The sequence below is a fragment of the Aphelocoma coerulescens genome, chromosome 5 (genome assembly GCF_041296385.1).
Source record: "Aphelocoma coerulescens isolate FSJ_1873_10779 chromosome 5, UR_Acoe_1.0, whole genome shotgun sequence".
NCBI classification, from domain to species: domain Eukaryota; kingdom Metazoa; phylum Chordata; class Aves; order Passeriformes; family Corvidae; genus Aphelocoma; species Aphelocoma coerulescens.
In genome coordinates, this window is record NC_091019.1 from 28,295,129 (window position 1) to 28,320,688 (window position 25,560).

Consider the following 25,560-nt stretch of genomic DNA (forward strand, 5'->3'; position numbering starts at 1 on the left):
GTCAACTGGGACCACCTCATCAGCCAGGATTGCCGGTAATTGATTGAAAGTGGCTCAGTGAGCACTTCTGTCATCTCCCATAGTACCTCTGGGTGGATCCCACCCAGTCCTACACACTTGCGTATGTCTAAGTGGTACAGCAGGTCACTAACCATTTCCCCTTGAATTATAGGGGTTTCATTCTGGTCCCTGTCTGTCTTCCACCTCAGGGGCATGGATACCCTGAGAACAATTGGCCTGACTATTAAAGACAGAGGCAAAGAAGGCATTAAGTACTTGAGCCTTATCCTTTGACACTATATCTCTACCCTTTCACTCAGTCAAGGATGAAGATTCTCCTCAGACCTCCTTTTGTTGCTGATGTATTTGCAGAAGCATTTTTTGTTGTCTTTTATGGCAGTAGCCAAATTAAGTTCTAGTGGGGCTTTGGTCCTTCTAACTTCTCCCTGCATAACCTCATGACATCATTATAGTCCTCCTGGGTTGTCTGCCCCTTCTCCCTTCTCTCCTGAGTTCCAACCAAAGCTCTCTGCTCAGCCAGCCTGGTCTTCTTCCTCGCTGGCTCGTCTTTCAGCACATAAGGCCTGACCTGAGCCTTTAGGATTTCCCTCTTAAAGCACGTCCAGCCTTCCCAGACTCCTTTGCCCCTCAGGACTGCCTCCCAAGGGACTCCATCAGCCAGCCTCCCAAACAAGCCAAAGTCTCCCTCCAGAAGTCCAAGGTGGCAGTTCTGCTGGCATTCCCTCCTTACTTCTCCAAGGATCAAAAACTATAATTTTGTGATTGTGATGCCCAAGACAGCTTCCAGCATCACCCACCAATTCTTCCCTGCTTGCAAACAGCAGGTCCAGTGGGATGCCTTCCCTACTGGCTCCCTCACTGTCTGTGTCAGGAAGCTGCCATCCACACTGAGAACTGTTTCCTCTCTGCTGTGTTGTATTTCCAGCAAACATCTGGTAAGCTGAAGACCTCCACAAGAACAAAGGCTGGTGATAGTGAGACTTCTCCCAGCTGCCTATAGAATATTTCATCTGCCTCTTTATCCTGGTGGGAGTCTATAACAGACTATAACAGACTTCCACCAGGATATCTGCCCTATTGGCCTTCCCCCGATTCTTACCCATAAACACTGAACCCTATTGTCACCATCATTAAGCTCTAGACAATTGAAACAGTCCCTACCATACAGGGCTACCCCAGTGCCTCTCCTTCCTTGCCTGTCCCCTCTGAAGAGTTTTTAGCCACCCATTGCAGCACTCCAGTTGTGTGACTTGTCCCACCATGTCTCTGTGATGGCAACTATGTCATAGTTTTCTTGCTGTGCCGTATCTCTTGGCTCCTCCTGTTTGTAGCCCATGCTGCATGCATTGGTGTCAATGCACTTCAGCTGGGCTACTGATTCCTCCACTTTTTTGGGGATAGGAGCCATAATTCCTAGGCCCTAATTCTTAGGTGCTTCTGTGGTTTCTAATGCATCAATAACCCTTGGATCTTTCCAGCCACATGGATCTCCACGCCCTACCTCCACTGAGCTGGCAGACAAAAGGACCTTGCCTAGCACATCATGAGACCCAGTCAACACTCCTAGGGGAGGGTGATACTCACAGTCCAGGAAGCACCACTTGGGTGACAGCTTCTGGAATGACAGTGTCTTTGGCTTGGCTCCATCTCCCTCCTGCATAATAATAGAGAGGATAAAGATGTAGCTTATGGTCTCTGCATCTCTCCTCAGAGCATTCCTCCTGCTTTGGGAGATCCCTGCAGACACAGAGGACCACAGGCACTTGGGTGAACTTCAACACAGGCACAGCACACTGCAGCAGGGAGCAGCATGGGACAGACTGGAGCTGACTGTAGAGAGGTGTCACAAGACGAGCCCATGAGACCAGCACAGCGGACATGACGGATGGACCCAGCAGACAGAGTGAGGCCATACACACCTGAAAGAGCAGGCGCTCTAAAGCAGAGGGCTGTGGAGGGAAATCCTGCAGAAAGGCAAGGTGTGCTGTTACAGCCTGTGTCTGGGCAGCTGCCCAGTCCCTCTCTCATCCCACTGGAGTTGCTTAATGTGCTGCCATATCTGGCTTTACACACTGTCTGGCCTGGTCCCTGCGTGGCTTTAAGGCCCGAGCACAGTCGTTGCCCAAGGAGTGAGAAGAGGTAAACCATGAGGTGACCAAGGAACACCAGCCACACTGCACAGTTTTAAAGGTGCAGGAGATTGCAGCGGCACCAGTCTACCACACTGACACAGCAGGAAAGCCATGTGTCTGCCTGCATGTCCTCACCAGTGCCTGGGCACAAGGTGGGCAGGGGACAGGCATGCAGAGCAGGCACAGCAAGAGGCAGATGCCAGTGTCCCAGCCCAGGCAAGCACCTCTGCAACTCAGCCCTGCAGGGCACTATGCACACACTGGATGGGATTCCCACAGGCACAAGAGCCAGCTAACAGCAGACTAAGCAAGGTCCCTTCAATCTTCTGTGCAACAATCAGATTGAGCAGTGCAGCACCAGGAGCCACACTATGGGCTTAGAAGGTATTGTTCACCAGGAGCAAGAGTTACACAGTCTGTGTACAGGTCACAGACACGTGCTAGTACATTGGCAAGGACACAAAAATTAGTGCTTGCAAATGAAAAGAGTTGGAGGGGTTATAAACCTAACCCAGGCACCTGGAGAGGGCAGAGCTGTGCCAGAAAACACAGAACCTGTGGAGGGTAGAAGGCTTACAGGCCCCCAGAGGATGTGTGCCAGCTTTTTATGCTACTCTGTATTTTTCAGGGTCACTCTCTGGGCTTGGAGAACAGTCAGAAGAGCAATGCTGAAAAAGAAGCTGCCAGACAGCACGGAGCAAAAAGCCATCCAGCTTGGGACCCTGCCTCCACCACACGGTGAAGACAAACCATGACCTCTTAGTGTCACCCAAAGCAAGAGTGTGTGTGTTGGTGCATGCAGGTCAAGGAGGCTTAGAAATCCTTTCCCTGAGTCCCTCCATCCTCCGCATTCAGCCATGACCACTTTTCATGCAAAGACTCACCTCCTGCAGCTTCTCAATTTGGGTCCGGCACAACTCCAGGTCACTGTCTCCTGGAACCACGATGATCCCCAGTGGCACAGCTGCAGGACAGGGCACAGGCACAACTCAGGGAGCAGCCCATGCCCCATTACCAATACCTGTTTAGCTACAGGCTTTGCCAGACTTGGGGACTGCAGCTCCCACCCCGTGGTCACTCAGCTGGTCACTCACAGGCTTCCTTGAGCTTTTCCTTGTCATAGTTCAGTGCCTCATAGTCACGCATGCTGATTCGGCTCACCCGGATCCGCAGCCGCTCGGGCACTGGCTGCTGGCTGTGTGCAGGGGGCAAGGAAAAAGGAAGATATCAAAAAATGACAGCCTGCTTTCTCCTTATTCCCCTCATCCCTCCAAAACAGGCAAGAGCACAGTGTTGTATAGACTGGAGTGGGGAGCTTGGTGCCAGAGTTTCTCCAACATCACGATCAGGCCTTATTACTGCGACCTGATCCCTTCCCAGACCCTCCCCAAGAAAGGACTGAAATGCCTCTGCCAGTCATGGATCAGTCCCATCCCTTTCCCTGCCAACTCTCCTTCCTTGGAGAGAAGGTGGTAGATCGATCTGAGGAACCTACTCATTGAGCAGGGGCATGGAGTTGCGCCGCTTGGTCTTCTGCACCATGTTGGCTTGGTTGCGCAGGGAGATGTGGATGCAGGAAGCCGCCAGTTTGCAGGGCTCTCCATCCACCTGCATGGGAATGGCCTTGGACGTGGTAAGAACCACCTGCCGGCACTGACAGAGCCGCTCCCCATGGCCACCGACTTGCAAGGCAGCCTGTGAAAGGGTCCAGAGTTAGAGCAGAGCATGGACTGAGACGTGGATGAGGAGAGCATCCACTGTGAGCTGGATGCTGCAAGTGAATCAAGTTCTGAGGGTCTCAGGTTTGATTTCAGTGAGAAGGGACTCACAGAGACCAGGGCGTAACAGCACCTCACCCAAATCTTAGAGAGCAGACACTGTCACACAGGCCAGTACCACAACTCCTCCAGAGAGGATCTGTGGAGCTGTGGGCTGGCTGACACCTGGTCAATGAGACCAGTCACTCCCCTGGTTGCTACCAACAGCTGGCAACAGTACTGACTCACCAGCGACGTCATGGTGAAGCCAATAACTTCAATGCAGCCATCATCATGGCGCTGAGGCTCAAAGTCATGGTGCTCCCCAGGGTTGCCCCAAGGCATGGTGCCTGCACAGTACCTGTGAAGGGATGGGAAGAAATGCCTGGACCGGCATCCGAAACCCAAGCAGGGATCTACAGCACAGGTGTTTGAAGCCCAGCATATGAAGACAGGTCCTGGGGCTGCTCACCTTGGGATGTTAAGGAAGACCAGGCACTGGGGCTTCAGGTCCTGAATCTTGGAGGTCAGGTCTGTCCCGTCACACTGGAGACAACACGGGTGTTCAGGCTGCTGTAATGGGGAGCCCGGTCCATCCTACCCACTTAGGAAGAAATGGCCTCCCTCCTCTGCTCCCAACAGTGAGTGTTCTCCAAGTCAGGGGAAGCTGATGCTCCCAGGAACATTTCTGCTCCCCAACCCTGCCGTACTCAGTGTGCCAAGGGACACTCCTCATGCCTCCACAGCTCACCCCCTCCCTGGACCAGAGCACCCCAGCACACTCACAACCAGCCTGACGTGCTTCGCCAAGTCTTTGGAGCTCCCAGTGAGGAAGTCAGAGAAGGCTGTCTGCCAAGGTAAGAGACAGAGTTAGTGCCCAGGTGTTCACCAGAATGGGCAGCCAGGAAGCCTGCCCCTGACCCGCCACAGACCTCAGCTGCTGAAACCTGCAAACCCCCTTTTCATCCACAGAAGTCTTCTCCTCCTCCAAAACAACATGATCCATTCCTCTTGCTATTTTGTCTACCAAAAACTTTGGGACACCTTCAGTAACCTGCTCTAGTATTCCCTTGCCAGCCCAGTCCTGACTTTAGGGAAGAGCTGGCAAGGTGAGTCTCCTCCAGTAAAGACTCAAGTCACAAAAGACAAATTCAGTCTCAAGCTGTAATGAAGTACCACAAAACAAAGCTGAAGTGACCCCATCTAGAGATTCCAGGAGGGATAGCATGGGTTCCCTTTGGGTTTAACTGTGCAGATAGGAAAAGAGACACAAGCAGGACAGATGTGAGATGGCACAGAGCAGCTTGGCCTTTAGTACTGCTCAAATACCAGTCACCAGACACATGGGTAGAAAGCATATTGAGGATGTGGAGACAGAGGAACAAAGATGATACTGAGATGCAAGGCTCTAGAGGTGAGATACGGGAGAAGGGTGTAATTAGCCAGGAAGCTGTAACTGGTCCAAGGTATACAATAAAAGACCAAAGTAGTGTGGAGACTCTATGGAAAGGCTTCCTATTCCTCTGCAGGGGGGACAGCCTGCCTTCCCACAGCTCCAGGGAGGTCCTGCCTGGGTGACCACCCGCGAGCTGGAGATCAAGAACAATAGTGGCAGAAGATCAATACAGCAACTGTACTGCAGGCCACAGAGCAAGTTGTACTGCCAGCAGCACTCGCAGCCAAAGAGGAGCTGTGACTCCCAGTGCTGCAGCCTTTCTCCAGCAACTCTCCACCTTCGGGCTGGGGGGCTTAGCTTGAGTGCACGTGAAGGTCCATGTAACTTAAATGAGTGAGTTTAGGGTGCAGACAGAAGGCAGGTCTATGCCTGTGCTCCAGTTGACATTAAGGCTGCTGTGACGGCAGGCTCAGACATCCCCCACACACTCACCCCAGCATAGAACATTTTATTCCGAAACCGGCTGTTGAACTTCTCTGGGTTGGCCTCTAGGGAAAGGAGAAAAAAAAGTCCAGGTCACTGGCCTACATATGGAAATATTTCACTTACCAGCTCTCCTCAGACACAGCTCTACAGCCAGCCTCAGCCAGGAGTCTGCTCCCAGCTTTTTTCCTGTGCAGGCACCCCTCTTCCCCCTCTGCAGCTTGGACTTGCTCCTCCTGTTTCACCTCCAGCTCTGTCCCTGAAGCGATTCTCTTGTTCACTTTCTTGAGGAACCCACAAACAAGAACGGGCCCATCCCACAGATACCAACCAAGTCCTGCCACTGCCCTGTACCTCGGGATTCGTGGAACTCCAGCGTCACCCGTGCGTCAAAGCCAAGGCTGAAGTAGTTATTAAAGACATCCAAAGGGAGCTGAAATGGAAAGGAAGAATAAGGATGAGGCTGCCAGCATGTGCCCATGGCAAAGATTAAGTCAGTTTACTGCAGAGCTACTACAGTGCTCATGAGGCTGAGGGACCCTGCTTGCCTTTTCCCTAGGAAAATACAGAGGTTACCAGCCTGAGATAATGGATAAGTTCCTGGCTCCTAGGGGTAAGGGAAGTGGCCCAAGGGGACACACTCTGCTCTCTGAGGTTTCTGCAATCATCCACATTTCTGCTAAAGAGAACAGTCTCACAGAAGACTGGGCTTATACCTGTTGCAAGTTGTGGTTAAAAACCTTTGGTAGGCATTTAGTTATGAACTCTACATGCCTTTCCATGACTGCTGTGGCTCAGAGCCATGAAGAGAATGGTGGAATTGGAGGAGTGAGAGGGAAACACCAATCCAACAATGTAGCCCCAGGTGCTGGGGCTGCCTGAGCTAGTGGAGAAAAGAGAATGCAGACCTCTAGCACAGGGAACGGACATCGAGAGGAGGTGTCCCACCTTGTCAGCAGCTGCCTCATCCTTTTCCTCAGGGTTTGCATCAGGGTTTGGTTCCACATGGAGGTTCCAGCGATCGAGCTGCACTATGTTCCCATCTTCTACGTGTGATAGGATCTTAGACAGGGGCTCATCCGTGTAACCCTGGTGAAGGGAAGGACTTGGTGAGTCTCATGCCTGCCTCCAACAGAGATATCCCAGATAGCAGGCTTTGATAAGACATCCCAGAGTAAAAGATGGAGAAGAGAGACCAACTCTACTCAAATGCCCAATGAAGTGGGACTTGAAATTTAAAACAATGAATCTTCCTTCTAAAAATCTTCCAAAATTTGAAAAAGCAATTGCTTTTGTATAATCTAATGCAGAACAATTCAAATGTCAGAAGAATAGCAACATCCAAATTGCACTTATTTGTTCGTCTCTATCTACAGGAAGTTAAAACACCAGCCCATGCAAATCTCCACCCATGTGTCTGAAACAAGGGTAGAAGCATTCAGCCCTTCTCTGTCAGCAGTGGGTTCTTGTGCCCATCACTTACCCCACCCCAGTTCAGAGTTCTGGCCAAGTCGTTCCCTGTCCCCAAAGGTAGGATGGCCACAGGAGGAGGTGGGTTGATACGTAACTGGTCCAGAATGGAGAGTATCCAGCCCACCTGCTCAAGCAAGAGAGTGCAAAGAAACCATTGTTTATCTCAAGGACCAGCAGGCAGGCAGAGGTGACTCAGAGCACTAGCGATGGCAGAGGGCAGAGATGGGGTCTCCTTAGCCACAGCTGAGGCTATTCACAGTCTTTAATGCTCTAATCAGCTGCTGCAGGAGATACCAGGAACCCCAGTGAGGACACTGGCCCTCAAAAGGGCTCCAAATCCAGACATGTTACAGACTATCACTCCCTGGAACAGTGCATGAGGGCACCCACAGTATCCATGCTACCAGCTGTACCATGGACACAGTGTGCCTAGTTTGCCCTGTTCTGGATTACAGCAAGGAGGGCTGCTGTCTGCACTGGAAAGGCCTGGGCAAAGGGGCACCATGGGCTGAAGGGGCTGGAGACTCACCGTGCCATCTCCCCCGCACGCCAGGATCCGGAGGTTGTGGACTTTGCGGTACAGCTCCAGCCTGCAGGGAATGGGGAGGTTGAGGAGAGGAGGGGAGGGGAGAGGTACTGAAGGTGTTACACAGCAGCTGCCTCACAGCCCTTGGCATTCAAAAAGCCACATCCATGTCTCCCTCCAGAGCTGCTCACAGCAGTGGGCAAAGCCACCGTAACTTTGGCTTCGCCAGCTCTTGTGAAGGAAGAGTGGGGTGTCCACAGGCTGTGAACACATAGATAACCCAGAATGCAGCAAGCAGACAAGACTCACACAACATTAACTGAATATAAGGAACTATGTCTGGGAACCTCACCCCATGGCTCTTCATCACTAGCCTTAAGATTAGACCAGCCCTCCATCAGGAATCACTGACTATGAGTGACTATCACAAGCTATCCTAGATAGGCCTCTCAAAGCATTGAAAGTCTGTCTGCATGTGGGAGCTATGAAGCATCAGGCCTCTGCCAGCTGGGGGAAGAGCTCTAGGGAGGAATCCTGGGACATGGATGGGGAAGAGAAAGGTACTGCCCCCATCAGTACTCACGCCTCCTTGGGTCCACCCTGGCTGAGGTCGAAAACTTGCCGTGGGTTGAGATACCACATGAAGGATTGGATGATCTTGGCTCCCTATGGGGAGAAGAAAGACTTTAGGTAATACTGAGTTCCCAGTGGACAGCAGAAGGAGGCATCTGGTCCTGCCTGGGGACAGGCTAAGACAACACTATTCTGGAGGGGACATAGGCAAAGCCTGGCAAAGGTGGGAACTTCTGGGCAGCAAACTGGCATTGTGGCCTCTTGTGCAGCTGAGACATCACCAAAACTACAATGAGAACTCAGCAGCCAAATGGCAGCACCCTCACAGAGATGTCTTCTTAGGGAGATACCAGACAAGGCCATACCTGATTCCCACCGCTCTTGGGGTTCACAAACACCAGCAAGGGCTTCATGAGAGGAGCTGGCATGGGCTTGATGACAAAGGGTTTCCACCTCCCTTCCTGCAAGAGATACCATAGATCCTTCAACAAAGCTGGGGAAATGCAAACTCCCACCTCCAACTGAGCCCTAACATCATGCAGGTCAGAAGCAGGAGAAAGAGAACATCCCAGCCACCCCATAAACCTTGTATCTGGGATATACCCTGCCAGCAGGCACCCTCCCTCCAGCTCAACCTCTTTAACCTCAGTGCAGACCCAGAAAAGCCCACTTTTATTCCCTGCCTTGCTCCTCACTGTTCAGTCTCCCTGCCCTTCCAAGACAAGGTCATTCCCAGTCCCCTCATCTCTTACCTCGGCCCCCTTTTTGCTGGATTTCCGCTTGAATGATGTCCTCTTCTTCTTCTTACTAGATTTCAGTGGATTCTAGAGAGAAAAGGAACAAACATAAAAACTCTGTGAGGAGCCACTGGGCAAATGGGAACTGTGAGAGAGCCACAAGAGCTGAAGTGACTTACCTGGGGCCGCCGGACCCGCAGAATCCAGGTAGGAGGAACGACAACAGCAGCATGAGCCCCCAGTGAGCAGGGCTCTTCAATGTGTTGCAGCATGAAACATGACACTTTGCTGTGATACTGGCCAAGAAGAAGACAGAGAGAACTCAGCTGCTCAGTTTGCTGGGCACAGCCACCACCTCCTCCTCTCAGATCCCCCATGCCAATGCAAGGAGTGTTGGATGAAACCATGCAGGAATTTTGTAATGGGAAGGCAACGAAGAGAAAGCTTCTCGAAGGAGCTTGCCAATATCATAGTACAGCTTCTCCCAGCAGGAGGAGCTGTTAAGGGCAGGCTACTTGGGGAGTCCCAGCAGAAAGCAGTGGTCATTAGTGCAGAACCGACAAGTAAGGCATTCAGGGGGAGGGCTTTGCTCACCGCTTGTTTGCACCAGGAACAGCTGATGGCTACAATCTCTTTGCTGTGGAAGGCAAACTTCTGCTGAAAACCCTATGGAAGAAAGGATAAGAGGCTTAAAGAATTCCCTCACAGTTTCCTACCATCCAACAGGACTTTTGCACCAGTAAGAGAAACATTAACAAAGAGAGCACATCTGCAGCTGGAGCTCTCCAGATCCTGTCAGACAGTCCCAGCCACCACAACGGCACCAGGGAGGCCACTGTGCTCTGCAGGGGTGTCCTTATTGCTCAAACAAAGCATGTCAGGAAGACAGTCTCCTTCAGGACTGACTGGGCCCAGGGGAAGAACTACTCTATGTGGGAAGCACTTACATAGTGCTTCACTGAGCAAAGCAGGGCACGTGTAGTGGGTTTGCTGCCAAACAGGAATGGTGGGATGTCCCTGGCTTGACCTTAGGTTTCCTTCAGGCTGAGAAAAATGCCCAAAATGCCCTCTCACCTTGCCACACTGCCGGCATTTCCCTTCCTGCCGCCTCCGGTGCACCCAGTGATGCCGGACAACGATGGGCTAAAGGGAAAAGAAAAAAAGAAAATTAAAAAAAAAAGGGGAATGAAGGGCCCAGTGTGTGAGGGAACACAGAACAGGCAGAAGGAATGGACACAGGCCAGCCAGCCTCTGCTCTTGCAGCAAAACCACTGCTCATAGGCACCAGCCTCCACCCTCTGAAAGAAGGCAAAGCCAAAGAATCAGGGGGCAAGAGGCCAATTTAAGACGCTCCAAATAAAGGGAATTAAAACCAGAAGAAATAGGAAGGAGAACAGGGAAAGTGAAGACTGAGAATCACACAAAGCAGACCCAAGGAGAATGGGCAAGCAGTAGCACATCTCTGTCCCTTAACATCTCTGCCCAGATGCCCCTAGTGCCAGGTGAAAAATGTGCTGGTGGAAGGTGTGAAAATCCCTAGGGAGACACAGTTTGTGCCCACAGCAAGAAGATGGAAGTGCTTGCAGCTAAGCTGCAAACCTCCTCCCTCTGTGTTCCTCGAGAAGAGTGGCAGCCCCAAAGCCCTCCACACCCACTTCCCCCTGCTCTTTCCCCAGACCAATCCTGAGCCTGCCTCAGTCCCAGCGTGGGCAGCAAGGCTGCTCACCAGCACCTCTGCTCTGCCTGCAGGCTCATGGTGGGTTGAGGGCTGGGACTTGCAGAAGTGATTGTGAGGGAGTCAGAAGTTTTGTAATGAAGCACCACATGTCCTAAATCCCATCCTACTCTTCCAGCCCTGTATTGGGAAAGGCACTGCAGAGAGAGTAGCAAAAAGAGAAAAGGGAGTGCAAGTTCACAGGTTGGCATGGCAGGACCCAACATCCTGCTCCTGACAGCTTTTGGGATCATGATGATGAAAGGCAGAAACTGGCAGGAGGTTTGGGTCAGAGCTCCAGTGTTGCCTGCTCTGGGCAGCACACGGGAGAGGACAAAGAGTCTTCTTGGCTTTAGTGGACATTAATCCAGTAGGAGCAGAAGGAGGGCTATGCCTAGAGCTCAGCTCTGGGTCCAAGCAGGCACATCTAGGGAAAGGGCTGACCCTGAAGGGGATACCTGGCACCACAAATGCCAGAGAGCACCTTTTTTTAGGGAAACAGGAAGGAAGACGCCTTGGAAGAACTGAGAAGCATTAGAAAGACAGGATGGAGAAGCAGAATTTGTGAGAAAAAAGAAAAACCAAGAAAGGGGAGGGAGAAAAAATTTGTAGAGGCTGGAGAGAAGAAAAATAGAGACAGAAGATGGAGCAGAGGCAGCAAGCTGTCAGCAGAGCCGAAAGGGTAAGTGAAACACAAATAAGGGAGCTAGGCTAAGAGTGATATGGGAAGGAGGCACAGCAAGAAAAACAAAGCAAGAAAGGAAGGTTTAAAGTGATGCTGAAAGCTTCCCTTTATGAGGTCCTGCTGGCATTTCAAAGCAGGCAGCCCTGTGTTTGAATACCCTTCCCCAACTAGGTCTGCTGTGCCAGCACAAACACAGCGTGGGGGCAGCTCTGTTACCGAAATGGCACATGACCGAGCCACCTACACCCACTCCAGAGCACTGCACAGGCTCCACTGGCTCCACAGGCTGGAGGGTGAAGCAAGAAGGCTGACAGCTGCTTCCACCAGTGCAGGTCAGCAGACAGATTCCAGGCCACTGCTTATGTCCAGTATACTACAACATGGGTTGAAGGTGTCTGATAGCACTACTGTGGGCAACTTCCACTTCTACCTCTGGCAGCCAGGTCAGTGCTGAGTGATAAAGCCAGAAGTGAGCCCATACTGCTTCCTTCCAAACTGCAGGAGACTCGGAGACCTGCTGTTTGCCACAGCCTCATCTATGTGCCTGGGGACCAACACAACGGGCAAAGTTTCTCCCAGAAAACACCATCTGTAGGTTCCCCCCAGGCAGATTCAGGAGATTCAGAACATGCAAACTATCGGCTGCTCTGCATTTGCTGCCTGCAAACTCCTCACTCTTCACACCCAGTGCTGCTGCCTTGCAAAGAAACATCCCTTTTACAGCACCACCCCCTTGGAGCAGGAAGGAACATGACGCCTCCACTCGGATGGGCAACACACTGGCAGCATCTGGTGTCTTTCCCACCAAATTGGAAACAGGAGAGGCAGATGTGGGCAGTGTCCAAGGCACATTTCTCACCTCCCGTATGTTCCGGGATCCTGATTCCCTGAAGGAAGGTTTGCAGCGGAAATTTATCTGTAGGTTGAACACACATGAGAGGAATCAGTAAAAGCATTGTACCTGAAGGAAACCTACTAGAATTTACTGTACTACAGCAAGGCCCAGAACCTCTGGAATTGTTTGGCACTTGCCACAAAATCCTCACATCTCGGTTACTGAACAAAATGGGGCCTCGGGTCCCAGTCATGTCACTAGATCCTCATTTTGGTACTGTCTCCTCAGAAGACCCCTCTTTGCAATTACACATTGCAGTTCCCCAATTTTCTTGTGTTTCACTGCCCAAGAAAAGGCTGTTACAGTTTTGTGAGCTGCAGGGAGGGCTTAACAGGCTCTACTCACTTTCTCCAGCTGTTCAATGCAGGGTGTATGCACTACGATCTTGCAGGCTGCACACTTACGTCTGGAGAGAGGTTTTTGCTGAGCGATAAGAAAAGGGGAGAAAAAAAATATATGTGAATGAATATATGGAGTGTTCAGAGCCTGGCAAATTCAGCCTCCCATCATACCTCCTTCATATGCATTGGGATACAGAACAAGCTCTATATTAAAGTTAGATACAACCTAGACTTCTTGTCTAGCGAAGGGATGTAAGCATGTGCCTATAGCAGATGTTCTCAAGCCTGGGACAGAGCAGGGAGGTTATTTTCCCTACTGTCCTGTCCTGCAGCCCTTGTCCTCTTCTGATACTGCCTGAGAGCACCATGGAAGCTGGTCTGGGAGGCACCTGCAGGGTGGCATCAGTGGCAGACACCTGCAAGGTGGCAGGCACAGGGTGGCATCAGTGCTGTGTGTCCTGTATCACAAGCAGGACTGAGCCTGCAAACTGGGAGGGAGGACTGCAGGGGCAGGAGGCAACAGGCCTGGGTCTCCAGAGCTCACTTTTCTCCTCTATTGAAAGGTCTTGGATTAATGTTGTCCTTCTAAGGGTGTGGAGTCCCAACACCCTCCCTCTGGAACCCTCCAGACAAGCGGCAGCCCTGCATCAGGTTCCCATTGCAAACTGAGAACCAGCATTGGCAGAAACTGGGGACTTGGCCCTCTGGTATGCAGAGGCAGGAGGGACACAGTCCCTGCCTCAGCAGCTCTCCAGACCCCTGCATGTCCTCCAGCAGCAGCAGCAGCAGCAGCAGCAGCATGGCCTCTGTGGTCTCCCCATAAGGTGACAACACAGCCGGGTTTGTGGCCTTTGCTGGTGAGGCAGGTGGCCCCAGGTGACTCACCAGCAGCTTTGCCATGCAGTTCTGTTCCCCAACGTAGCAGAAGTCCCCAGAGACATTGGTCTCAAACCAGATGTGCTCCCCATAGACCGCAGCCTCCTGAAAGACACAAGACAACACATGCTCTGAGAGCATCCTCATAGAGGCATCTGAGCCCCTAAAATGCTTTGTGCAAGGGACAAGATACTGGACAATGCTGGGGGTGGGAGGCTGGAACTAGGTGGAGGCCAGAAGATAAGATGCACACAACAGCCAGGGACATCTCGACAGAGGAAACCTCACAAAGCTGCTGCCATGGCCCACCTGCTGTAAACAAGAGGGCCCCAGGAAACCAACTCCAAGACCTACAAACCACCTGCAGTGTCCTGCACAGGAGAGCTGCTTTCATCACCCCGGGAGGAGGCATCAGGGCAGATTCAATCCAGGGAACTCTCCTGAACAAGCTTCTGTTCTACAGCCTGAGGGTGCAGCTTAAAACCTGCGGGGCTTTGCCTGTGAAGGAGCAGGGGCTTGCTCCTGTTGCTTGGGCCCAGCCACCAGATCTTGGCTGTCAGAAGCAGAAAAGCTGGCAGTGGAGTAGTTATGCCATCCCTCCAGGAACCACCTGTGTCTCCACAGCCTCTCTCTTGCAGCATCAAGTAGTGCTGCCAGCAGCACAGATGCTGGCACCAGCTGGTGGCAATGGCAGAGGCCATAAATGTGTCAAAGTCAGTCACCTGGGAAGCCTCAACCCGGGAAGAGCCTGCTGCTTCTTGGCCAAGAGCCCATTCCATGCAATGCCCAGCAAAACACACTACAACTTACACTCCAATCCACAGTGCTGCGTATCTGCCTCTCCGAGTCGCTCCTCAGGGCTAGTGCTGGGTTTGGCTGGGCTACCATGTGCTGGAGACTGGATTTGGCAATAGCTTTCCTGGAAGACACAGGACGGCTGGCTATTAAATATATATGCAAAGCACAAGCTGCTTCTAAAATGCAACGTGAAGCTGGAGCAGAAAAGCCTCCTCAGGACCAAGTGGCTGGAAATGAGGTGAATTTCCAGCCCAGCTAGCTGAGAAGGACCTGGTCCTGTGAGATAGTCCTGTGGGATGAAGAGGTACTGGCCATGCTGCTGACAGCTCAGCCAGATACTCTGTACCCAACAAAAGGCATAGCCTGGGTCTGCTATGTTAATGCCCTCAGGGATGACAGTTCCATTGTAAATCACCTTGGGAGTATCCACAGAGCTGTGTCGGTGGAACTGCCTTGGCAGGGTCAATCCAGAGCTCCTGTCCCACAGTCTCCCTGCATCTCTCCCACACCAAGGCACCTCAGAACTTGGCCTATTTTCAGGAACCAGTACAACCAGCCAGAATAAAAGAAGCTGTTTTTTTGGGGCTAGTGAGCTTCTCCCAGATGTGCCAGGGTGGAGGAAAGGAGTGGGAAATCCAGCCAGCAGAAGAAAGTGTGCATCTCCAGCCAGCAACCAGGCCTACCACCTTCCTCTGGCCCCAGCCTGGCAGGAGAGGACACTCACAAGCCCCAGGGGCTGCACCAAGAGCATCAGTGGCAGTGCTGGCCTGAGTGGAAGATGCTCAAGGTACGCCAGCAGCACTGCAAGACACTGATGGCAGCCAGGGCCAATGGCGCTGTCTCTTCCCTCCTTCCCCACCAAACCTGGGTCTGCACCCCACCTCTCCCCTCCCCATGGCATTGCCTGCTTGCACACTGCTGCCATACATACAGCAGCCGGGGGCTCCAGCTGTCCGGGGCGGTGCGGCAAGTGTGCTCTGGTCCCAAACCCTTGACGAGGGTGGCAGGGGGGCACCTGGTTCCAGCCACTCCTGCACAGCACTGGGCCAGCAGCTGTGGGTGTCCAGGAGGGAGCAGCCCAGGTTGAGGGGCATCGCTGGAGCGCCGGCGCTGGCTGAGGCGGCGGTAGCGGCCTGGCAGGCCGTAGGCAGCCCGGCTGTGCGTGACCTCGGTGGGCAGGCGGTGGGAGGAAGCGCGCCGCAGGCAGCGGGGGCCCCGCGACAGCAGCCTGGCCTGGAGTGGCTGCAGCTGGGGCAGCATGGCCAGCCACGTCTCCTCAGCACAACGCTGGCCCTGCTCAGCTCCTGCTGCTGCACCACTGTCCTCTGGAGACTCAGATGTGGAGCTGTCACTGCAGTGAGCCCTGTCCCCCATCTCTCCCGTGGGAATGAGGCTGGCCAGCAGGACAGAGGGACCCAGCAGCTTGGCATCAATGGCTTGTGCCTGGCCCCCGCGCTTCGTCTGCACGGCGAACCTGGGGCTGAGGCAGGGCGGCGTGGTGCTGGAACGGCGACGGGTGCCGGGACGCCGGACCAGACCCAGGCAGGAGACGGATGCTGCTGGGGTGCCTGAGCCTCGGCGGCACTGGGCCAGTGAGGTGGAGGGCAGCCCCACCTGGGAGCGACGCCTGGCCTTGCCCGTGGGCACAGCCACCACGCTGGTGCGCCGCTGCCCCTTCCGCCCAAAGTGCCGCCTAAAAAAGGTTTCCATTGCATCCAGATGGTGGCTGTTAACACAGAGACCAGGAATTAAGTAGGCTCCCCTATGAGTCCAGGCCACACTGTGGCTGTCAGGGCAAGGGGACAGGGGGAAGCAGGGGACAGAGGGCTGAAGCAGGGAGTGGGACACATGGCGATGCTACCTGAGGCGTGTGGCAGGGGCTTGCTCCCCACAGCTCTACTGCTCCACAAGTATCACAGCTCAGCCCAGAGGGCTGCAACGGCAGGGCTGGTGTCACCACCTGGCCAGGACCCTCTGCGTTCCCTGCTCTCCACTGTGGGATCAGCAGAGCCCCTGTGCACCCCAAGGTGCCAATCAGCCCTGGTACCTCCCACTACCCCCCACTCTCCTGATGCTGATCCACCTGGTTTCCCCACAGGAACCACTCTGGCTAAGCACCAGTCCCACTGAATTTGTAGCAAGTTGAAATTAAGCCCTTGCAAAGCCCACAGAAGAAAATTAACCAGGCAAGTAAAACCAGGGCAGGAAAATTTGGTAGAAGCAGTCTGGGAGAGCTGAAAGAGGCTGGAGCAGGGCAGAGGAGAGCTAGGAAAACCATCCCATATGTCCTAAGCAAAACTGCCCTCTCATGGGAGAAAGAGCTTTACAGAGGCTCTCATGCTTTCCCTGCCCAGCCCACAAAACTTGACGGGCTGCCTGGACATTGCAGCAGTCTGTGGAAAGCCATGGGCCACAGGTGGAAGGTGCTGCAACACTTTCAGTGGCAGCGGCTCAACACGCAAAGGCCTGAGTGGAAGGAGCTGAGTCTGGCTAGCTCCAGTGCTCTCCTCCTCCAGAGACAGCGCTTCGTTTCCCACCCTCCATCTGTCACCTCTCTTCAGTGGCTAGAGAGGATTTATTCAAGGCCAACTTAAAAAACCCACCAAAACACACAGTTTGGTAGAAGCAAACTTCTTCTCAACTGGTCCCAAGGCAGGGGACTCTGGATCATGGCAGCAAGCACACACAAGCCACCACCACTCTCAATGATTTCCATGCTGTGCAAGGCATCTCCCCTACCCACCACGAGGGCATGGGCATGCTACTCACCACTAAGACTGACATCTGCTCCCCTTCTTCTGTCTTCCTCCCTACCCACGCTCTTTCACATTCTTGCAGGTCAGTAGTATCAGACAACCTTCAGGAGATCACTCTGGCCCAAACTTCTAATGACCCAAGGTCCACACAAACAGGCAAATCTATCAGAAGCTTCTTCCCCTTTTATTTGGGAAATGCACGTAAGATGGGACATAGGTTTTATTTTCTGGACAAACTGGAGTTTTTTATAGTGCTTGTAGCACAAGCAATCCATTGGGCTGTACCCCTTTTTAATAAGCGAGTACAAAGCTGAGTTTGTATTTTTGGAACAGAGAAGGCTTGGTTTGGTCTCTTCCAGCCTTGCAGACAAGGAAGCCAGCTCTTCAGTTTCTATAGTCTTATCACCATGCCTGTACTCAGTAAGGTAGGGGATGGAAGGAAGGACGGAAGGCAATGGCCTCCAGAGAGCAGCATCAGGGCAGCTAAAGCCTGGCTGAACTGAAAGCAAAACCAAAGCCTCACCTCCTCAGAAGTATTTCTCAAGTCCTACCACTGCAAGCAATGCAGGCAGGTACTTGGTCACCAGAAGGTTCAATCCACCAAGGCCCAGGCAGCTTTGCAGAGGGCATCAGTATTTTGCTGATGACCCTGGCCTCCAGCCTGTTCCCAACACTGCAGTGCTCCATTTGTGTCCCCTTTCCCCCTTATCTGCAGGATGATGCACAGTAAACTGCATAGAATCAGAGAATCTAAACTTCCCCTGCACAATTGGGGGCCATTTCCTCTTGTCCTATCACTTGTTTTCTGGGAGAAGAGACTGACCCCACACCTTGCTACAACCTCCTCTCAGGTACTTGTAGAGCTCAATAAAGTCTCGCATGAGCCTCCTTTTCTCCAGGCTCCCCAGCTTCCTCAGCCACTCCTCCTAAGATTTGTTCTGTAGACCGTTCATCAGCTGTACTGTCCTCTGGACGTGCTCCAGCACCTCAATGCCCTTCCAGCACCTCAGTGACAGGAGGGCCCAAAGCTGGACACAGCACTTGAGGTGTGGCCTCACCAGTGCCGAGTACAGGGTAACGGTCACTTTCTAGTCCTGCTGGCCACACTGTTACTGAAGGCCAGGATGCTGCTGGCCTTCGTGGCCACCTGGCACACCCTGGATCCTGCTCAGATGCCTGTCAATGAGCATCATCACCAACAGGCATTAAAAACTGTCCAAACAAATAAAACATATTAAAAAACACAAGCAAGAACACAGGATGTGGCACACTGCAACAGACCCTTTCTGACCAGCTTTAGCTGCTGGGGGAGACATACTGACCAAAGGCACCTCAAATGAGCTGAATGGCTGTTCCCTCCTGCCCCAGATATCCCATCAGCACAAAGCTGCTGTACCACTCACTGTGTTGCTGCTGTGGGCAGGAAGATCTCTCAACACAGCTTCCTTCCTTTTTGCACCAGTCTCGTGAGGAAACCTGCTAGAACAACCTTGGCTTGACATTTATGTTTGAGCTCTAGCTGACTGTGGACCTCTTCATCTTCAGGGCTGTCTGTAAATGGCACATGGAAGCAAGCTCCGACCACCAGTGGTGAAGGTTATTACAAGACTGCCATCTGACAGCCCATGACAGCAGCATGTGGCAGCTCAGATACATTGGGTGAACATATCCCCACCTCTTGCATCTCACTTCCAGCCTGAGCTCCAAATGGTGTATCACAGGTGTTGAGAGCTGCTGCTGGTGGAGCAGATGGACGAACTGCCGGGGCTGCCCATGGTTGATATGCATTAGCAGAGCTGTGTGCAGAGCAGCTGGGGAACCATGCACGAGGCAGAGAGGAGCTCGAAAGGAGCTAAACTCTGGAAGCCCCTGGCTTAACACCAGCACGTTTCTGGGATCTCCATTGTTTGTCACCGAGAAAAGATGGAGAGGAGCCAGCACCTGTGGCTGCTCTGCAGGCCGCACTGCTTGGCTCAGTTAGGTAAGGAGGCTGAATAGAGGCAGCCTGGCATTTGCAGGGTGCAAAGGAAAGGAAGTACTGCTGCATGCACTGGGATATCAACTCTACTTATGAGCAGATACACACTATCATTTCAATCTCCTTCTGTGAATAAGGAAGGAGACAGCAGCTCTGGTCTGCTCATGATCTGCAATCAGAGCTCTTGAAAGGTGGGGTGTTTTTTATTATCAGGCTCCTTAAAGCATCCTACACACCCTGCCTGGCCTCAGTGGGCAGGGATGCTGCTGAAGCAGGAACATGTCCCAGCAAGATCTAAACACCCTTGGAAAGTACAGCAGGGATTGAAGAGGAAAAACTTGCATCTTGTAACTGCAGTGAGCCACAGAGCTTGTGGATCAGCTGATACGGAGACATCTCTCCAGATATCCAGCAGCTATCCCTCATTTGGTGGTGGTAGTTCCAAAACCAGACAGGCTGACTCTTAGGGCTAAACATGCAGTGTCCCCCATGACATAACCTCTGCCCACATCAGGAAGAGGATGTGAATATTCAGCTCCACTATTCTACTTTGCTTCACTAGCCTTGAGCAAACTCTCATGTACCATACTTAACAGGCCCTCTGTGATGGGCAGAGGGATCCTGTGCCATACACCCTCTTGGCCCTTCCTCCTCATTGCTATTCCCTTAGTCCCTCCAGCAGCCTGGTCTATTCCTGCCAGTGCCCAGAAGCAAGAGAGATCTCGGGTTACCTTAATACTATGACAAATCTGGCACCCCTCTCCTGGCACCAAAGGAGGCAAGAGGACCCTACTGCAGGACGCTGCTGGCAGCACATGCACAAGCCTTGAGCCACAGAGAAGTCTGGACATAATAATACCATCAGCTCCTCCTGACCTTTCAGCAAACCTCCAATTAGTCGATTGGAAAGCATTTTTTCCAGCCACGGGACTACAAGGGAAATGAGTCTGAGAGCTTTGCCCTGTTCCATGACGAGCACCTGTCCTGATGGCAGCTGGCTGGATTCCTGCATCCTGGCTAGCTGTGGGTGCTGGGGAGCTGCTGTGGCACTAGAGCTGGCAGTGTGAGCAGGAGCCCATTTCAGTTTACAAGCTGTCTTTCCCTGGAAAGGACACTTGACTTGTACAGATCAACCACAAGGAAAGTGTAAGTGTTATTAATAGCCCCTCCTGTGTGACAGCAAGATCTCCTGGGCTTCTGCCTCCCTGTCTCCTTCCTGCGAGGGCACTGGAGGGACTGAGGGACAAGAGCCCAGGAGCCCGTCCAGAGAGCTGCTGCTCATTCCCACCCTGTTGGCACACCACTGGTTGCCTTCAGCCCCTGTTTCCATCACAAGCTTGCACATCCCACACCCCCCTTTCAGTGCTCTGATATTCAATCTTCCCATGTACACTGCTGTCCTCACACCACCCCTGCTGAGATCCTGTCCCCGCTCTCCCGTCCTGCTTCCCACGCATCATCACTGACCTCTCCTCTCCCTGGGGCTCCCCAACCAGGCCTCTCTGATGTTACACAAAGAGCAACCTGCACAGATGAGGTCTGCTGAGGAAAGTGCCCCCGTGCCAGATGGGGAAGGGAAAATGCTGGTTAAGATGTGGTGCAGCCCTCAGGCTTTGGTTGCAGTGAGGTGTGCAGTGATCAGCAAGTTCCCAAACTGTGCAGCTTGTTTCTACTCAGAATTTCCATTCCAGCTGCCATCTCTCCTACCATCACGCAAATAAAACAGAGTCAGGAGCTCCCCCACGCCGGGTCCAGTATGAGCAAGGAGATGGGGCTCCCTTCAGCACAGGGGCAGGGAGGCTCCATCCAAACCACGAGCCTTTCAAAGCATCATGAGGGGTGAGCTATGGGCTGTGCTCACCTACTTGAGGGTTCATACATTTGACCTACTGCAACAAGTGCCACCACCTATATGGGCCATTTCCAGGCTTCTGAGCTGCAGGAGCATGGTATTCCCAGGGCAAATCATGGCCAAGGACATCCTCAGTTGCACTATCACCCTGCAGAGGAGGGGACTGCTGCCGCAACCATAAGGTTGCCCCTCTAGGCTGCAGAAGCCAGTTTCTGATCCTAGCAGGGCACTCAGAGGGTAACACGCCTCCACTTATCTCTCAGTGAACCCTGGGCCTGATCAAGATGAATTCAGACCTCTCTGCTCCTGAGAAAGCAAGGCAAGTGCTTAGAAACCAGCTGGTGGTCAGATGCATGCAGCTGCAGAGGACCTCCTCCCAGCCCTGTGGTCCCTGAGGTCCCTGCACGTGCTGCATAGAAGCCCCTGCCAGGGCTACTAGTCATGGACAAGAGAGCAAGGTGCCCCTGGCAATACCTAAGCAAATTTGCCAACTTGCTCAGAAGACTGTCAGTGTCACTGGGCACTCCAGCTGGACAACCTGGAGGCCCCAGGACAGCACTGTTTCACAAGGGACATGCAGCTACATCAGTGTAGCCTCTCTGTACCCATCTTGTACCTGGCTGAGCAAGAGCACAACTCACAGCTGGTCAGGAGCTGGGGACACCACAGGAAGGAGATACAGCCTCTAAGCTGTATCGTTCTTTGAACGAGCAAGTCAGGGTGATGGATCCAGCACCAGGGACCAGCAGCTGCCTTGGGGGAGGACTGTAGCAAGGCAAAGAAATGAAACACCACAGTTCGGCAGTTTGTCATGGTAGGCTTCTCCAAGTGGCAAAGCCAGGTAGAAGGACACTGCCTGGCCATGCCTCAATCAAAGCAAGGCAAAAGCCATGCCACCTTAATGCCTGGCCCTTCACAAGAAAATGCTCACATTTGGTTTTCTGGGAAGAACAGCGGCTGGGAGCAGAAGGGACTGAGACTTTTTATACAGTTCCTAGCATTTTCCCAACACCATTCTCATGGCAGATCCATCCTGCCTCACCCCAAGCTCTGCATGATGCCGTGGGGCCATCTCCTTTTCACCACCTTCTCAGGGCAAACATGAGATCTGTTTTAAGGCACAACTGCCAGAGTAGCTCAGATCCTCCACAGAGGCTTCATAAAGTGAAGAGTTTGCCAGCCCTAACATTCAGAGTAATGTTCCCATTACAACAATATGATTTCCTTCCCAAAATCCATGGAAGACAGTGCTGTATCTTAATTTAAACTCAAACCATCTCCTTGGAGCCTTCTGGGCTGACTCTGGGCATTCATATCCCTTGACAACTTTCCACCATCATAATGTTATGAAGTTTATATGCCACTACAGTAAATAATCTGCCTCCTGGCAATCAAGAAACCTGACAGCACTGATGTAAACAATCTGTTGCTGCATTTGGCTGAGGAGCCAAACAGCAAGACTGACAGCCTTGAGCCATGAATTAACCAGGGCTGAAACGCAGAGGGTGAGCCACCACCATCAGCTGGGGCTGAGGCTGAGCAGGGGTCGGGGAGAGGCTGGCCACACAGTTTCTATTTTGGTCCCATTAGCAGGACCAGCGATGCAGGCTGGGAAGGACTTGGAGAGTTTCTTCTCTCTCTCTCTCTCTCTGAGCTTCCTTTCCAGAGTGACATTCACGAAGCAAAGCAGCAGGGGCCTCAGCAGGGTGTCCTGGTGGTTTAGGTGCCCAGACCATGGAATCTTTTGCAGATTCCCATTATCACACCCTCCTTCAGTAAGCACAGCTCTGTTCCTCACAAGGAGGGATGCATGATTTGAAGGGTGGCCAGTCCCACAGCCCAGCTGTTTGATCGAAACTCCCAGAGCAGTCCCAGAGTTTTCCCCTGGCACACAAGAGCAAAATCCCGGCGCAGAAATAATTATCAGCCACAGCGCTGCCCCAGGCAAGGCAATACAAAGTGTCTGCCCAGGGCAGCAGCCCCAGGGAGGAGGTGATGAACCTTGTGTAACAACAAAGCTGCAGTGTGGCAGATAGAGAACACAGCCAGTGATTCCCAGGGCTAGTAAGTCTCTACACATCCCAAAGCAAAGTCAAGAAAACTTCAGGCACTTCACAACAGGCACTGATCGGAAAGATGGGAATCACATGCCTCCCTCCAGCCCACAGCAGGGATCAGGAAGGGCATCCCACTGTTCCTGGCATAAGCAGGGAATCACAGTGCCACCAGCACCAGAGGATAGACCAGGAGTCCGCAAATCTGTCCTGCTTTCCTAAACTATCCCACAGCAAAGCGACGGAGGACTGCGGGTCCTAGCAAGGCACAGGCTGGTTCCCTGTCCTCTGCTACCTGCAGATTTTCTGCTGCCACCCCCATGCCACATGGACTGGCAGGATGCAAGCAGCAGAATGGGTGGCTGGAAATACACCACTGGCAGGGAAACCCCACAGCACAACAGCCAGGCACCACTAAGTGCCACGGTGGCTGTGTTTCGCAGACCCCTCGCCTGAGCCCTGGGGACTGCTGTGGACCAGCTTGCTCCAGGCTCTGGCAGCAAACAGTGCTCGGCAGAAGTGAAGCTGAGGGTCTTGGGGATGACTCTGGGGTCTGCTCCCCCTGCCTTTCACAGTGTTCTGGAACCAAAGGCCATACCTACAAACTAAGAGCTGTCTCTCCCCCCAGGTCCCCTCCCATCCCCCACCCAGCACAAACAAAAGCAGCAAACGTGAGGGAGAGGGACAAGCAGGATAAGGAAAGGGGAGGTAGTGGGAAAAAGCCCCCGTGACCTGATCCGGAGCAGCGCAGGGGTCCTTGCAGGTGCCGAGTGGGTGGCAGTGGCCGCGCCGCAGCAGCGGGCCAGCCCTCCCCTACCAAGTCCTAGTTTGGAGAGAGTGCTTGGCTTCTCCCTCCGCTCCTCCCCACGCTGCAAACCCTGACAGCGCTCGTTAAAATAACCAACTGCACTTCCTCTCCGAGCAGCCCCAAGGCCGGCTCGCCCCCAGCCGCAGGCGCATGCACCACAGCGGGCCCAGAAAGAGAGGGGTCCCCACGGCGCCAGCTGCTCTCTAAGCGCTCCACTGCAGCTCGGGGATGGCACAGCTTCCCTGGCAGTGGCAGCAGGAGGACATGGGAAGGAACCCACCAAAGCAGCGATTCTTTCCTGCCTTCTTGGAACCTGGATAAAGGGGTTTGCATGGCTGATGAGAGTCAAGCTGCCTGCCACGGAGAGCCTGTCTTCATGCACAGGAGGTAACTTGCTTCTGAGTTAGTCTTTGGTCCAGGTAGGCTCCACAGATGTCTCAGGAGCTTTTTGTGTTCCCTCGTCGTGAAAACCCCACATGAGACCTCTCATAGCCAGGCTGGGGACTTCCCCGTCATGCTTCACTACTATCCGGGTCCCCCAGCTGTCTCTAGGGATCTGCTCCCAGCCAAACACAACCCATCTCCCTTTTGGGGCCACAAAACCCATCTCGGCTTTGGTCTTTGCAGCAAGGGGAGGGAAGGTCACGCCAAAGGCCAGCTGACTCCAGGATGCGTCACCAGCTATTGTTATTTCGGTCATTCACCCGGGCGATGAGAGCCGATAGCCACACAAAGGCCGTAGTGAGTGAGTCAGTGCGAGTGGCGGCAGCTGAGACCTCGTCCTTTCACACCCTGCCCCCTCCTGCCTGCCCCTTCCCCTTGTCGACATGTCACGGCTAAAATTAGACAGGGAGCTCTTCTCCTCTGTGTGTAGGAATGTGCGTGCATTTGGACCGTGGCCAGTGCTCCTCGGGGCCTGGAGCGGGACTACAGTAACACAACCATAACAAAATGTCGCAGAGGCTGCAGCCAGTGTGGCGAAGGCGGCCAGCTGCCTGCCCCGATGGGTGTCTTGAAATCAGTTCACAGGAAACCATTCACCAGACGGTAGCCAGGCCCAAAGGCTGACCTACCACCATTGCTGCCATCTCCATCACGGCAGGAGGAGCAAGTGGCCTTTGTGAAGCAGTGGGAGAGAGCAGTGGGAAGGACACATGAGCGAACCTGGCCATTGCCAAAGCTGCTGAGGATTGCATTCAGCCCTTTTCTCACAACACCAGCAAGGAAAGGGAGCTGGAGATACCCACGGCAGGCAGGAGGTACTCACCCCCATCAGTCCTCTCCCCCCTCAAAACTGGCAGCTGAGGAAGGGTGGAGGGTTCTGCCCCCTTCCTTACATATGGTATCTACACATCCTTCGAAATTCCCACTGCTGGGAAAGAGCCAGCTGCCACTAGCAGTCAAGCAGGTCCCAGCATTGTTGCAGCCTCAGGGCAGCCATGCTGCCAGCTGCAGAAGGGCCTCTAGGAACAGGCCCAAGGCGATCATTGTTAAGACTCACTTACTGGGACTGGCAGGATGTTTTATCAAAGAGAAAATTAAAAATGTGCTACAACTAGTCAATCATTCAGAGCAAAGAAGCCTGGTAAGAGATATGTGCGGTTCCTCCCCAGCCCCATCTCCAGCCAAGGAAGCTTAGCATAGAATCACAGAATGATTTGGATTGCAAGAGATTTTAAAGGGCATCTCGTTGCAACCCCACTGC

The 25,560-nt window shown here is 53.1% G+C and overlaps 1 protein-coding gene across 2 annotated transcripts in view; it reads right to left on the reverse strand.

Annotated features, from left to right (window-relative positions):
• The window catches only part of DGKZ (diacylglycerol kinase zeta), a 46,210-nt gene that overhangs the window by 10,464 nt on the left and 10,186 nt on the right, over positions 1–25,560 (reverse strand). Inside the window, exons 1-23 of one of the 2 annotated variants that reach the window (XM_069017318.1) lie at positions 15,339–23,679; positions 14,420–14,528; positions 13,619–13,714; positions 12,738–12,815; positions 12,357–12,413; positions 10,173–10,241; positions 9,693–9,764; positions 9,278–9,394; positions 9,114–9,185; positions 8,727–8,822; positions 8,372–8,454; positions 7,792–7,852; positions 7,273–7,386; positions 6,738–6,878; positions 6,144–6,222; positions 5,799–5,854; positions 4,697–4,759; positions 4,383–4,456; positions 4,160–4,271; positions 3,649–3,848; positions 3,248–3,348; positions 3,038–3,117; positions 1,606–1,675 (exon numbers count right to left, since the gene is read on the reverse strand). In XM_069017318.1, the coding sequence (XP_068873419.1) occupies positions 1,606–1,675; positions 3,038–3,117; positions 3,248–3,348; positions 3,649–3,848; positions 4,160–4,271; positions 4,383–4,456; positions 4,697–4,759; positions 5,799–5,854; positions 6,144–6,222; positions 6,738–6,878; positions 7,273–7,386; positions 7,792–7,852; positions 8,372–8,454; positions 8,727–8,822; positions 9,114–9,185; positions 9,278–9,394; positions 9,693–9,764; positions 10,173–10,241; positions 12,357–12,413; positions 12,738–12,815; positions 13,619–13,714; positions 14,420–14,528; positions 15,339–16,117 (2,779 nt within the window). In that variant the 5' untranslated portion in view covers positions 16,118–23,679. Of the gene's footprint in view, positions 1–1,605; positions 1,676–3,037; positions 3,118–3,247; positions 3,349–3,648; positions 3,849–4,159; positions 4,272–4,382; positions 4,457–4,696; positions 4,760–5,798; positions 5,855–6,143; positions 6,223–6,737; positions 6,879–7,272; positions 7,387–7,791; positions 7,853–8,371; positions 8,455–8,726; positions 8,823–9,113; positions 9,186–9,277; positions 9,395–9,692; positions 9,765–10,172; positions 10,242–12,356; positions 12,414–12,737; positions 12,816–13,618; positions 13,715–14,419; positions 14,529–15,338; positions 23,680–25,560 lie in introns of those variants that run through there. The other variant, XM_069017319.1, reaches the window with a different exon arrangement.